General features: G+C 47.4%; 1 protein-coding gene across 1 annotated transcript in view; it reads right to left on the bottom strand.

Annotated features, from left to right (window-relative positions):
- Positions 1–12,066, bottom strand: part of EGLN3 (egl-9 family hypoxia inducible factor 3) — a 28,020-nt gene extending 15,954 nt beyond the window's left edge. Inside the window, exon 1 of the mRNA XM_053981244.1 lies at positions 11,449–12,066. Within this exon, the coding sequence (XP_053837219.1) occupies positions 11,449–11,805 (357 nt within the window). The 5' untranslated portion in view covers positions 11,806–12,066. The remainder of the gene's footprint in view (positions 1–11,448) is intronic.
- Positions 12,067–13,291: the final 1,225 nt, after the last annotated feature.

Raw genomic sequence — 13,291 nt, 5'->3', positions numbered from 1 at the left:
TGTCAGAGCCGTCTGGGCTCCTGATGCTAAGACATCACTGCGCTGCATAAACAGAGATCAACACTCTTAAGTGCTTGTTATCACAGCAGTAAAACCAAATTAATGCTAACTGATGAGACCGGTTATCTCCTATGTTAATTTTTGGAAGGAAGCAGTCTCACTGACTACCCACACATCTTTTGCTCACCCATACATTTACAGAGGACTTGCCTAGATAACAGTATCCTGCATAAGATTTTGAATGAATTAAAATTATCTATAACAAATTACCATCAGAAATAATTTCTACTATGGTTCAATAATATGTAGTCTTTACCACTAAGGCTTTGCCTGCACATAAAGTTGTACTGCTCTGTCTACTTGTGCACTTTACAACAGTGTAATCTCTCAGTTAAAGTGGACAGATGTGTATTCAGTGACACACCATCCTTCTATGCAGGAAAGGAAACAAGACATTCAGATTCAAGGGAAATTTGTAATAATAAAACTGTACTCCTGCTCTAAGGCTAGGCAATAAAATGTATTGGTAAAAAAAAACAAATATAAATCTTCTTAAGTATTTTAGTGCCTTCCCTCTCCACCATGTACACAGCTGGTACTCGCACCACTAAGGTATGTGTAGACAGACACTCGGCAACTCTGAGCAAAGCAAGCATGCATAGACAGACACGCACACACCACAAACTGACTGCCAGCCTTACATTGGCGTGTCTCAAAGATATCCACAAAAGCTCTCATCTCCTGAACAAGGAAGTTTGTTCCTGAACCCAGCCATGGACAACATTAGATTCTGGATTTGAACATGGGCTGCTGAATTCCCACTTCCCTTTATTCACTGGTCAAGCGTCTCCCGTGGATTTATGCTGCCACCACCTGACAGAAGAAACCAACCTAAAGGCCAGCTGTGTTGTGGCCACTGACACAGGCTTCGACTCTCCTGCTGGGGCAGTGGCCCTGCAAAGGGACGCATCCATGCCTGACAGGTTTCAGCCTGCTCACACCTGCTGCTCTGCTTTGCTGCAGTCCCCTCTGGAGCCTTACACAGTCATTCCCACCACCACAACTCACTGAAGCAGCAGCCTTTAGGAGATTTCTCAAGGCCCAGTTCAGGACTGAGTCTTACAGCAATAATGTTCTATAGCATCTCAGGTAGTTTTTGCAGGAAGCACTGCAACTGTTGAGCAAGGGAGGCAGTCTCTCTGGTGTGACTTCAGGATGTTTCCTGAGGATGCAGAAAGCCTGGAGTGTTCTTTCTGGCTCACTTCCCTCCTTCTTCCTCTTCCTCTCCATAATCTTTCTTCTGGCAGGCAATGTGACAAGACTAGTATGTACTCAGAGCCACCAGAGGGGAAGCCAAGGCTGAGCTAAGCTGGAGGTTGGACAGAGGCTGCTCTCCCAGGATGCCAGCTGCTTGGGCAGCCAGAGGAAGCAGCCCTCATCCCTGTCTCCTCCCTGGGATGGACATGAGAGATAGTGACTGCTTAGGCATAACAGGCTGTGGTAAGAGCAGGGGTAAGAAACCACCTGGTGGGGATCCTGCAGCTGGCTTTGCTAGAGATATGGGGTACAAATGCATCTCTGTGGTGGAAAGCACAGAGGGGGAAGGCAGGACAGATACTTGAGGAAGCGGCAGAGCTATAGGGTTACATATGCCCTTTTCAGTGTGCGGGTCAAATAGGTACTATGTCTGCCTGTAGCTATGGTAAGCATTGGCACAGCCAGTGCCTTTTCTAACTGCAGCCAAAACATTGTACTAATACAGCTTATAACTAGCAGCAGTAGCTTCTACAGATGGCAAGTAATGAAACATGCTTTTAACCAAGTGCCAGCAAAGAAAAAGAAAAAAAAATGTTTCAGTTGCAGGCATCCAAGTGTAAAGAAACAAACAAAAAAAATGTCAACTACATTTTTACTCTTGCCAAGAAATTACCAGTGCAAATGTGAGACTGCACTGAGCCTTTACATCACCAGTTAAACATCAAGTTATGCATTCAGATATCTTGGTAAAATGCACAACTTCGAGACTTCAGTGTTTGACCACCATGAAATGTTGAATTACACCAAATCTGGCAATGAGGACCAGCATTCACAAATCCTCTCACTGCTCCTTCATGAGGAGGAAGTGTATAAAACAGTTAACCAGGCAGTGACCCGTCCTGTTGGCCTGCTTCAGAGACACCACGCACGTGCTCCATACAGCAGATGACAGAGGGTGAGTTAACTTACTTAGGTGGAAACACTGGTGAATACTGTCAAGAACAGAATTATCAATACATTCTGGGGGACTCTCTCCTGTTCATGCACATTTATATGGCATGGCTTTTATGTCTTAACAGCAGGACATGTTATAGCATTTATGGTGAAGCTTTTTCCACTTTTCAAACTACTTCTACCAGATTTCCTATGGGAAATCAGAAGGGGAGGGTGCAGTTACATATAGAGTCTTCAGCAAGAACAATACCCTAGGCACAGGTAAGTTAACTACCCAGGCACAGGTAAGTTGAGGACTAATTGACACTTCCCTCCTCCCACTACTTCTTTAATATCTTCTCTCTCAAATTGTCCTTGTTCTGCTCTGCTTTTTCTACCCGCGTGGTCCAGTGAGGGGCTACGCAAGAAGCTTTCTTCAGTCCCTGGAGTTCCAAGGCAGTCAGGAAGCTCCACACCTATCTCCACCACCATGAAGCCCACTGTTCTTACACCCCAGCCTTTTCCCATTCCATATGGCTTTCCTCACCTCTCTTTGTGTGCATTACTGGAATAAGTGCTATTGTTAATGGTATTAAGACAAGTTTGCTATAAGACAGTCAGTTGCAAAGGTCAGATAAAAATCATAGCTACTATCTATTTCATCAAGTGAGGCTCCTTGCTGCCTCCCAGGAGACCACATAAAAGATTACCTGCATTTGAAATGTAAGAAAAAAAAAACTTTACAAACACCAGGGATGGCACAAGATATGCAACTTTTCCTGAAATTTTCTAAGCATATTCTAGCATAGCCTAAGCCAAGCACCAGAATATGTGCTTGAAGTCCCATTGATCTGAAAGTGCCTTTAAGAAAGAATAGTTATGTGAATTGTGAACTGGAGCCAAAATTTAAAAAACATTTGTCTTATCACTTTGTATAAAAAATTACAGTGCAAGAACACATAAGCAATGATTAATTATATCATGGCTTACAGATAGGAAAAATGCAGACATATCTTGTTTGGATTTTCAGGTCCAGAAAGAAAGTACAGAAAATAAATTATTTATTTTGACCAAAGGATTCACATGAACTAGATAGATACAAGACTCAAAATGGATATTTTTTTTGTTACAAAATAGGATACAATTTCCTGATGTTTGGCAAAAGACATGGTTACTCTGCCATTTCCAACTGCAAAGCTTTGGACAAACTGTGCTGTTTCCAGTCAGTGCAAATAGAGTACTATGCTGTACTCCCGTCATTTAGGCTACTCATTTTTATCTGGGTAGCTAAACATGAACATTTAGTAAGCCTCCATGGAACCATTATGGTCAGCAAAAATCTCTTTGATTATTTTATTTGTGAAAAATCAGAGCAACAAGTAGGTTGTTTAATCAACTGCTTTCTAATAAGTGCTTTGCATGTTGGCACTAAGTTTATTCACCTACTAATCTTATCAAAGCACAATTTCAAGAGAAAAATCACTGTAGGGGAAAAAGCTCCTTTCTGTCACCGAGAGATACTAGATGCATATGTGTGAGTGATGGAGGGGAAACAGAGCTTACAGCTCTCTCCAAATCATTCACAGGAATGATCATGAGTGGTGTGCTGATGGGATGACGTGTCTGTGAATAGTTTAAACAGCAGGAGATAGATGACTTACTTGGCATGAGACCCCTTCATGATCTTCCTTCACCTCATTGACTGAACAGAGAGACCTCCTCGCTTTTCTGACCAACACTGTAACGTCTTTTCAAAGCAATAACAGGTCTAAACCAAACTGTTACAAAGTGTTATGCATCAGTCAAAATCTTCTGTCAAGCCCCACCAAGTTCTGTACCACTGCATCAGTTATTCACCCTGGAGCCCACCACAGCAGCCATCAGCCATAGGCACAGGTACCAGAAGCAATTTCCAAAACACCTCTTCCCAAGAGCTCCTCTACGAAAAACCTTACCAATAAAGCCTTTTCACAGAAGCTTAGGGAGACATGTTGTTGGCAGCTTTTTAACAATGTTGTTTCAGTCTTCAGCTTTGTGACAGAAGGATTACAGTCATGACAAATCCGACCCAGGGCTTTAAATTCCCTCAAGCTGGTGTGCTCCTCCTTCATAGAGGTAAACACACATCCTCCTTCATAGAGGTAACACCAGAAACACTCCTAGACTTTCCTTCCTAACTGCCTCATTCTCCCAAGCCATCCGCTGCAAGATGGGCGAGTGCTATGGGGCCTGCTGCTACACAATGGGAAAACTCAATCCAATTGCAAGAGGAGCAGAAAAAAGTGAATACCTCAGAGAAACAAAAAAGAAAGTACCTTGTCTTAGTAAGAGTCATCTTGAAACATTTGATAAAAGTATTGATCTCGTCTAAGTGTATTTAGTTTGTTCAGGAAACATCAAACATTTATCTAATTAAGAACCACAATGACCCAAGCATGTATGCATTTTATCTCCTTCCTCTCTCATCCCTTCCACAAATGGGAAGGACTTGCAGTACTGATCCACCACCACCTCAGGAAAAGAAGTTAAAAAAAAAATCTGTGCAATATGGAAGAGGATACTTCCATGTAATAAATCAAGCAAATTTCTCAGAAAGCAACATGCAAGATAAGTCTGTATTACATTGAGCCACCATCCAGATAAATTTGGAAGTCAGAGAAATTTTACTGTGAAATCAAAGACATTGAGCTTGACACAGCTGAAATCTTTAATGCAAAGTAACAGGCCACTTTTCCTGTATACCTCCTGTACTGCACCAGTGTTATGAGAATCAATGTCCTTTTTACCATATACTGCTCTTGGCAATGAACTGTATGAAATGGACTGAATTATCAATATTATATTAACAATTACCTTGGGAAAAGGCACAAAAATATTAATAGCAAGGATCATTAGGAAGAAATTCTTCGCAGAAAGGCTGATTAGATGTTGGAATGGGCTGCCCAGGAAGGTGGTGGAGTCACTGTCCCTGGAGGTGATTGGATGTGGCACTTAGTGCCATGGTCTAGGTGACATGGTGGTATTCAGTCACAGCATGGACTGAATCTCAGAGGTCTTTTCCAAACTAATTGATTCCGTGATTCCATGGCCAGCTCTCCTCCCTCCCAAAATGCAAGCTCAGCGGGACAGGGCACTGAACTCTGAATCTTGTCATTTCCTCAGTGGCTTTCCCAAGGATACTGCACCTTGTGATGCAACACACACATCCCCATGAGTACAAAGGACAAACACTCCCCATACACAGAGGCCTTAATGCCACCTTTATTACAGTCACACCGGCATTCAGTGAGCAATGGGTCCTCACACAAAAGCAAACTGAGTGGCACATACTTAGGCTTGCAAGTGATCAAGCTATTGGCCAGCACACCAGTAAGGCAACATCTGCAAGTCCCTGGCATTAAAAGCTGACATGGTAGTAGCAAGAACTGCTAGCAGAGCAGGCACAGCAATGAATAAGAAGTTACTGCAGAAAATGCATGACCAATATATGAGAGATTGTGGAAAGCGTCACAGCTTTGCCACCATTGCGTAACACCAGAGTCTAGCAAGACTCTCAAAGAACTGCTGGACTGTAAATTTACAGATAACAAAAAAAAAAATTGCCCTGATGCCACAAACACATGCACAAACTCAGGGTAAACAGATCATTCATATCTATACATTGCCTGAGAGCACTGACATTTCCCTTCACTTATAGGATTAACCACCTTCTGCCTTTCTCTGGGACTTTGGCTCCTGGCACAGCGTGATAAAGGTCGCTGGGTGGATACAGACTTCTCTGGCAAGAGGGGGAAAGGAAGACCAAGAAAAGCCACCTGGCAGCCAAAGGCTCTGGTATAACACACACTGAACTCAGCAGGTTTTTGCCACCGCCTACCATGAATAAGTTCGCTAGCGCACTACAGTCAGGTTTTTAAGAGTGATGATGCATAGCAGCAGCTACTGAATTCAAGCTGCTTGCAACTTCAACACCTGAGTATTAACTCAAATACCATTCCCTAGAGGCTTCCCATGCTTCTGAACCCACTTACAGATATGTGCATCACTGTCTGTAAAATATTGATCCATTTCTCCAATGCCCTGTCCCTGCTGAAAGAAGATTTTATCCAAAAGATTCTCCAAGCGCCTCTTTCAGAGAAGTAGTTCTTTTGAAAGTTTCAAAAGTCGTTGAGACTAATTTGATGAAGAACAAAAACAAGTGTTATTATGCCCAAGTTTATACTTATCTGATTGTCAAGTAAAAATTATACATTCCTGTGTATAATTAACCAGACTAACTAATCTTGCTTGACAAACTCAGATATAAACATCAGCTTTGACACTGAGCCAAAGCAACCACACTAGGATCTGTGCCAATGCTGAATTCTTCAGTCTCATATCATAAAATGACTTGTCTGTTGTATTTACAGTTCCAGTGGCTCTGGACTCTGCCGGCAGCTGGCCAGAAGAACAGATTTGAACTTGAATTATGGCAGAACATGTGCATTTGATTAGAAGAAAGAAATTATGCATATTTCTTCTGCATGGTGGTATTCATCAGACCTCCCATTGTAACTAATTGTAAGGCATGTTGCTACCCAAGTATCAGAAATACCTTTGTAACATACCAGTATATCTCAAGAGGCAGTACCGCTCTTCAGCCTGCTATAGCTAAAGTTTTCTGTTATCTCACTCTTCAAATGAGAAAATTTAGCATTTCACTGTGTTTTAGTTGCAAAGGATAGAATTTGAATGTTATAGAACAGCACTTTTCCTTCTTCATATATAAATGCAAAAATACCTTACCTCCTTACCTGAGTTATGAGGGACTTTGTAAAACTGCTGCTGTGACATCTCATCCATTTCTTCAATCCTCAGGAACAGATATCTTCATAACAGCCTGCTATGCAGACCGTATTTCAAAACCTACCTAGGAACACCCCATCATGTGATAGGCAGAAGAACTCACTCTGGTTTCCAGCAAACACTCACTAGCTATGAACTGTCACCACAAAAGACCTACTTATCCTGTGACCATTAGAGATGGTCCACCAGGGTGGGATGAGCAGGGTGGTGTTATGGCAACAAGCAGAGGAAGCACATTTTTGAGGAGGTTCACATCCCATAGGGACTTCTAGATTAACTAATCTCACATTGAAAACAGTGCTTTTTTTAAACTTCAGGCTATGCACTTGACACTGAAGGCGAGCAGTTCTGTTCTGAGCTGAAAACATCAGTCACAGGCTTCCTTCAACACAGAGCATCTCTTAAGATTATGAATTCTTGCTTTATTTTCAAACCAGCAGGACTCACTGGTGTCCAGCAGGTGCAAGATGGGCTGAAGATCCCCAGTGGCAGCACTGACATGGATTTCAGCCCTTGGTGGTACCCAAGAGGGTATCTGTGACTCAGAGCAGGACGTGCTGCTCTCACGGCGAGGTGCAGAGTCCACTCAGAGTGCAGCCACACCAGTTCAAAGTACCTTCCACCCCTTGCCGTGAGGACCAACGCAGCACTGGCAGCACGTCAAGCACTGAGTCAGCTGAGGTAGCGCAGGGCAGCAGGCACCGATGGCATTGCTCTGGGACCCTGCACAGCCACAGGGAGAGCTGCCCTTCTCCAGCAGAGGCAAAATGAGAAAAGGGCAATACCACAGCCTCTTAGCAGCAGATGAATTACACAGACACCCCACTGCAAACAATTTAACACTTTAACATTTCCACACACCAGCCAGACAACCTGGTTCCTACCATACTCCTGCCTCCTCACATCAGGGACTTCCAAGTGCCCCCAGACTCCACAGAGTCTCTTAAAAAAAAAAAAAAAGCTCCAAAGACACTCCACCCACCACCAAAACGTTTCTCAAGTCTTCAAGGAGAAATTTATAGTACAGTATTTTCCTACAGGGCACCCCCTCAAGCCCCTGCAAATGGCAGTTAACCCCAAGAAGGAACTTTGGGACCTGGGGATTCAGAAGCTGCAGCACGTCACCCTTTCACCTGCAGTGCCTGGAGCATCACCTGATCCAGAGGGCACTCTGGGTGACTGGCCTCACAGACCAAGCTGCAGCTTTGCTTCTGACCTGGAACACCCACTAGCTTTTCTCCACCAAGTAAAGCACCAGCAGAGTAGTGACAGGTCCTCAAAAACAGTGACTTCTGTCCTCATGCCAGAACATCCCTCTGCACAAGGACATCAATCTTCTCACTCTGAGGAGGAGACTGAACTTGGGTCAATTATGCCTCAGTGATGGCCTTAGCCATTTACCTACTAGAAAAAGGAAACCATTGTATTATCTTACTAGAAAATGGAGACTAGTTGATGAGAATGCAAAAGCCAACAAGCAGTGCATTGGGTCTGTCAACCTTTAAGCATGTTTCAATCATTTAACCAGCCAGTATTTTAAAATACGACTTTCACCAAAGACAGACTTGTATCACTGGTCTGCAAAGATGAAAAGTTACATTTCATGATCAGCCCTCAAATGTCAACCAGCAACTCCTATGAAAAACCAGTACCCTTGAAAATTTTACTTCTGTTCGTTCTCTTTGATGCAATCTTAACTCTCTTGAAATGCTCTTGAAATTAATTTGGAAACAGCATGATCCTAACTGACTTGTTTCTCTCATTTAGCTGAAAGGAAAATTTCCTTTATTAGACAAAAGTTGTTCAGGACTTATGTTTGTGTAGCTACAAAAATATGAAGCACTTCACACTAAACTGATATAATCTGACATCAATTCATTTACTAGGCAAATCTCTCACCTTCTTCCAACACTTGCGCTGAAGACTAAAGTCATGCTACTTATTAAAAGTATAAACCTTTAAATAATGATGGGCTGATATGGCATAAGTACATTTTCATGACAAATTGAGTTAACATGTACCTAAAGGCTTACATTTTAAACAAATTGTCCTGAACCCTTAGTTCTGAGTAATATCTATATCCCAAAACAATAAATTACAACCGCACATGTCCTACAAAGATATTCTGGTCCAGTTGTCCATGAACACCCCACATCCCCACAAATGTTAAGCTGTGAAAGTTTTGTGGGCATTCATTTACATGCATAATCGGTCAGATAAAATAAAAATACACTGAATTTAAATTTGGGATTTGTGTGTATGCATTCTTAAGACTTCCGATGATAAGCAGAATGGGACAGTTTAGTGGTAGAAATGTCTCAAACCAACGTGGGAACCTGCACACACTGCAGTAATCAGTTGTTAGTCACAGGAATAATCTTCCACTGAAGGCATCCCACGTCTCAGTTACAGACAGCAGCTGCTATTCCAGGGCCTCACATACCCACAGTATTTATAATTATAACAAGGGGATTGGTTACTATTAATGACTGATGAAAATTTCTCTGCATTTGGTTTTACAAACAATATTGAGATATTAAGTCCCTTTCAGTCCTGGACTGTTATGCAGCACTTCCATGTGCTGTTTGGAGTCTGACAACTTTCACATTAAGGCACAAGAGCCAGAAGTCTTTCTTCCCAGTAAATAGCTTGCTGCCTACTTATAAAACAAGTTCTATTTTTTATTACTATTTGTATGAGAATGCCTTCAAAACTCTGTTTTAAAACCATCTCTACAACCCAAAATCACTGCCCAAAAGACCCTTCTTCGCAGCCAGTACCAACAGCCTTCACTCATCCAGCTGATTTGTTTTCCAAATACCTTGTAAAAAGGCTGGACAGCCTCCTTTCACACCAATCCAGCGTTTAAATAACCTCCCTCAATATCCACCCCTGCACACATCCCCTTAGCCAGAAATGCACTTTCAGTAGTAAACAGAAATCACCCAGAGAAAGGATGAGGATGACCTTAAAGATGTGCCAAGTCAGGATGGTTATTTATGCCTCCTAATACAAGGCTCTCAACAGGAATAAGTAAAATCCAATCTACCCACATTTTAAAACATATCTACCCAAGCTTTAACTGACGATCAGTAATTCAATAGAGCTAAGCATAAGGAACAATGTTTCAACCTTTATTATTCACACTACTGTGTATAAATGTGTGGGGGTGCATGCACAGGTTTCAGTGTGTTCCCAAGCAACTGGTAAACATCACTGTACTTTTTTCATCATTTTTCAGGGGGGAATCGCAGTACCGCTCACACATGCCGTTAGTCCAGTGCAAGTCAGGATCAAGAGAAATGCCTAACTTGTCCCTATTGTCATTTTTAAAAAGTTTTAATGCTTTTGTTTCTGGCATATCTCTAACAGCAGTGGACCTTTTGGAAATGTACTATGTCAAGTCAAAAATAAGGATGTTTTCAGCATTCAGGACAACAAAGTAAACTTAGCTCCAAGCTAGTTCACTTTGCCGTAGCAAAACAGACAAGGAAAGAAAAGACAAGTTACCCCCACACTAATGGCATTGCAAGTGCACATAAACTTCATTGGAAAAGAAACTAATACGTGTCCCCTCCATTTCTGAGAAAGCCTAGAAAAAACAATTTGTCCCTTTAAAACAAAAGTTTGCTGTGCTCAAACTACTAAACATCCCGTATTCTGTGCATACTCAATGCAGTAACGATAACCTCTTCAGCTGTAGAACGGCGACAAAGTTGGAACCGCGAAACTATTCAGGATAATACATGGGCGAAAACATCTAAACAATCGGATCAGAGCCGGGTACGTTCCCAGGGAGAGTGTGGAGAGCTTGCTCCCCCCCGAAACGTAGCCAAGGTTAGACGTTTTTGGTGGGGTACGCCCCGCACTGGTCCGCCGTGTCCGCACCTGGGGCGAGCACAAGGAGAACCGGGGTGCAGCCGGCTCCAGCCCCACCGCGAGAAGCCGCCTGCAGCCCCCGGGACGGCTGCGAAGTGATGGCCGGTGTCACACAGGTGAAAAGCCAAGGGACTGGACGGGGTCCGGCAGCCGAAAAGCCCGGAGAAAACCCAACAAGGGAAGCTGCGAGGAGCCGCCCCGGAGCGCTGCTGGCACCGGCGGGGCGAGGGATCCGCAGGGGGCGGCCCCGCTTTCAGCGGGACCCCCGCACCCGGCGGCAAGGGCTGGAGAGCGGCTGCCGTCACGGGAGTCCCTCAGGCAGCGCACGGCGCCTCCGCCACCCGGAGCGGTGCTGCGGGACAACCCCACGGGACTGCCCGAGCCACAGGCACCCGTCGATAGCGCCGACGCGCCACGGGCGAGTGGCCGTGGAAAGTTTCGGGCAGGTCCCACCGGCAGCTGCGAGGCGGGTCGGGCCGGCTGGGAGCCCGTGCCGGCGGGCGGACAGGAGGTCGGGGCCCCGCGGACCCTTACCTTGGATCGCTCTTTCACGTAGTACTTGCCGAGCCGGCTCCCGCAGTACATCACCAGCCGGTCTATCAGCGTGAGAAGAAAGTTGATGGCCTCGCAGCCCTCCTCCGTGCCTCCGATCCACTTGATCTGGTCGCCGCGGAGGTGCCGCTTGGCGACACCGCGGCTGGGGCCGGCTAGCTGCCCGTCGGCCAGTTCCCCGTCGCGGTGCATCCGCTTCACCCGCTCCAGCACGCAGTCCCCCACCACCTCCCCCAAGAAGTTGTCCAGGTAGCAGAAGCCGATGTCGTGCAAGCAGGGCACGACGTACTCCAGGGCGATTCTCTCCAGGTCCAGCCTCATGATGTGTCCCAGCGGCATGGCGCGGCGGGGACGGGCGCACCGCTGCTCTGCCGGCGCTCACTGGAAGGCGATGTCCGTGGGGCCGCCGTCCGCTCCAGGCCGAGCCGGGCAGGGGCTCCGCCGCGGCGCGAGGCCAGGTGAGGCGAGGTAAAAGTTTCGCCGCCGCGGGGTCGGCTACGCACCGCGGCCCGGCGCTGCGGGAGCGGCGGTGCTGCCGAAGCCCCGCGCTGCTGCTACCGCCGCCGGCGCCCCAGCAGTGTGCGGGAGCGCCCCGGGGCGTGCGGGAAGGGCGCGGGCAGCCCCCGCCCGCGGCGCGGAGGGCGGCAGATGGCCCCGCGCTGATTAATACGCCGGCTACGTGCGGGATGTGTGCTCGCGCCGCCGCACGTGGGAGGGGCCGCCCGGCGCGGCGCGATAGCCCCGCCCCCTCCCGCCCGCGGCGGCCCGGGCAGCCAATCGCGTGGGGCGGGGCGGGGCCGGCCCGCGGGGAACGCGCGGCGAGGGCTCCCACACGTGCGCGGGGGGCGTGGCCCGCGGTCCCGCGCGCCCCCGGAGTGGGCGTGGGCAGCGCCATTGAGGAATTCTCCCCCGGCATGTCGGCTGCGACCCCCGCGCCTCGCCTCGCCCTGCTCCGCCACTCGGAGCTCTTGGAACAGTCCAAGTGAAGTCTGCCAATGCCCCGCCGGGGCTCTACGGCCGCCTCTTGCCTCCGCCTACCGCGGCGGCAGTTTCGGCACCAGAAGGAACTGTTGCATTTAGCGGCAGATACAGTTTTTCTGGGCGAAGAATGCACCTTTTACAAAAGGTTTACGTAGCAAAACAGCACTTCCCTTGAATTATTTATCCCCAAGGGCCCGCCAGGTTGCTTGGTTCTGGTAGCAGGAAACACCTCCCGGACCGTCGGCGGTTTCGTGCCACGACAGGACAGCTGCGGTCAAACCGTGACGAAATTCGTTCTAAACCAAAACTCCCCTTACCCCCGCGTGCCCCTTGCCGGTAACGCTGTCCCTGCACCGGCCGGCCACTAAGTACGGTCCCGCGGTCGCTGTTGGGTCTGTTCGACCGAGCCAGCATGCTTCCGCGTAAAATGCCTCCTGAGAAGCGAGCAGCAGACAACTGCTCAGCTCCGCTCACACACGCCCGGGATTTGCTAAACAAACGAGAGAAGCCTCTACAGAAACCAAAACCAAAGCAAAGTCACGTTGCGGAGAGGCGCTGCCTGCGGCCAAGCCGGGCGGGACAGGGCGGCCGTGCCCAGGTCGGTGTCTGTGAAGTTACCGATGCCACACAGCCCCGCAGCCGTCCGTGTGCCGGGCGCATCCATCCTGCTCGGCGGCACCTGCGCTGTCCCCGGCGGCCCCGCGGAGTCCGCGCACACAGACGCACTGACACACACGCACCCGCTCCGCACCCCACGGGTGGCAGCGCGGGCTGAGCTCCGGCCGGGAGCCCGCAGGACGCGGTCCGCGTGTGCCTGCCCGTGGGGGACGTGCCCCGCGGAGCC

Source organism: Vidua macroura, chromosome 6, assembly GCF_024509145.1.
Source record: "Vidua macroura isolate BioBank_ID:100142 chromosome 6, ASM2450914v1, whole genome shotgun sequence".
NCBI lineage: Eukaryota > Metazoa > Chordata > Aves > Passeriformes > Viduidae > Vidua > Vidua macroura.
Note: the sequence above shows the minus strand (reverse complement) of the source record. Positions and strands in the feature narration are given on the sequence as shown.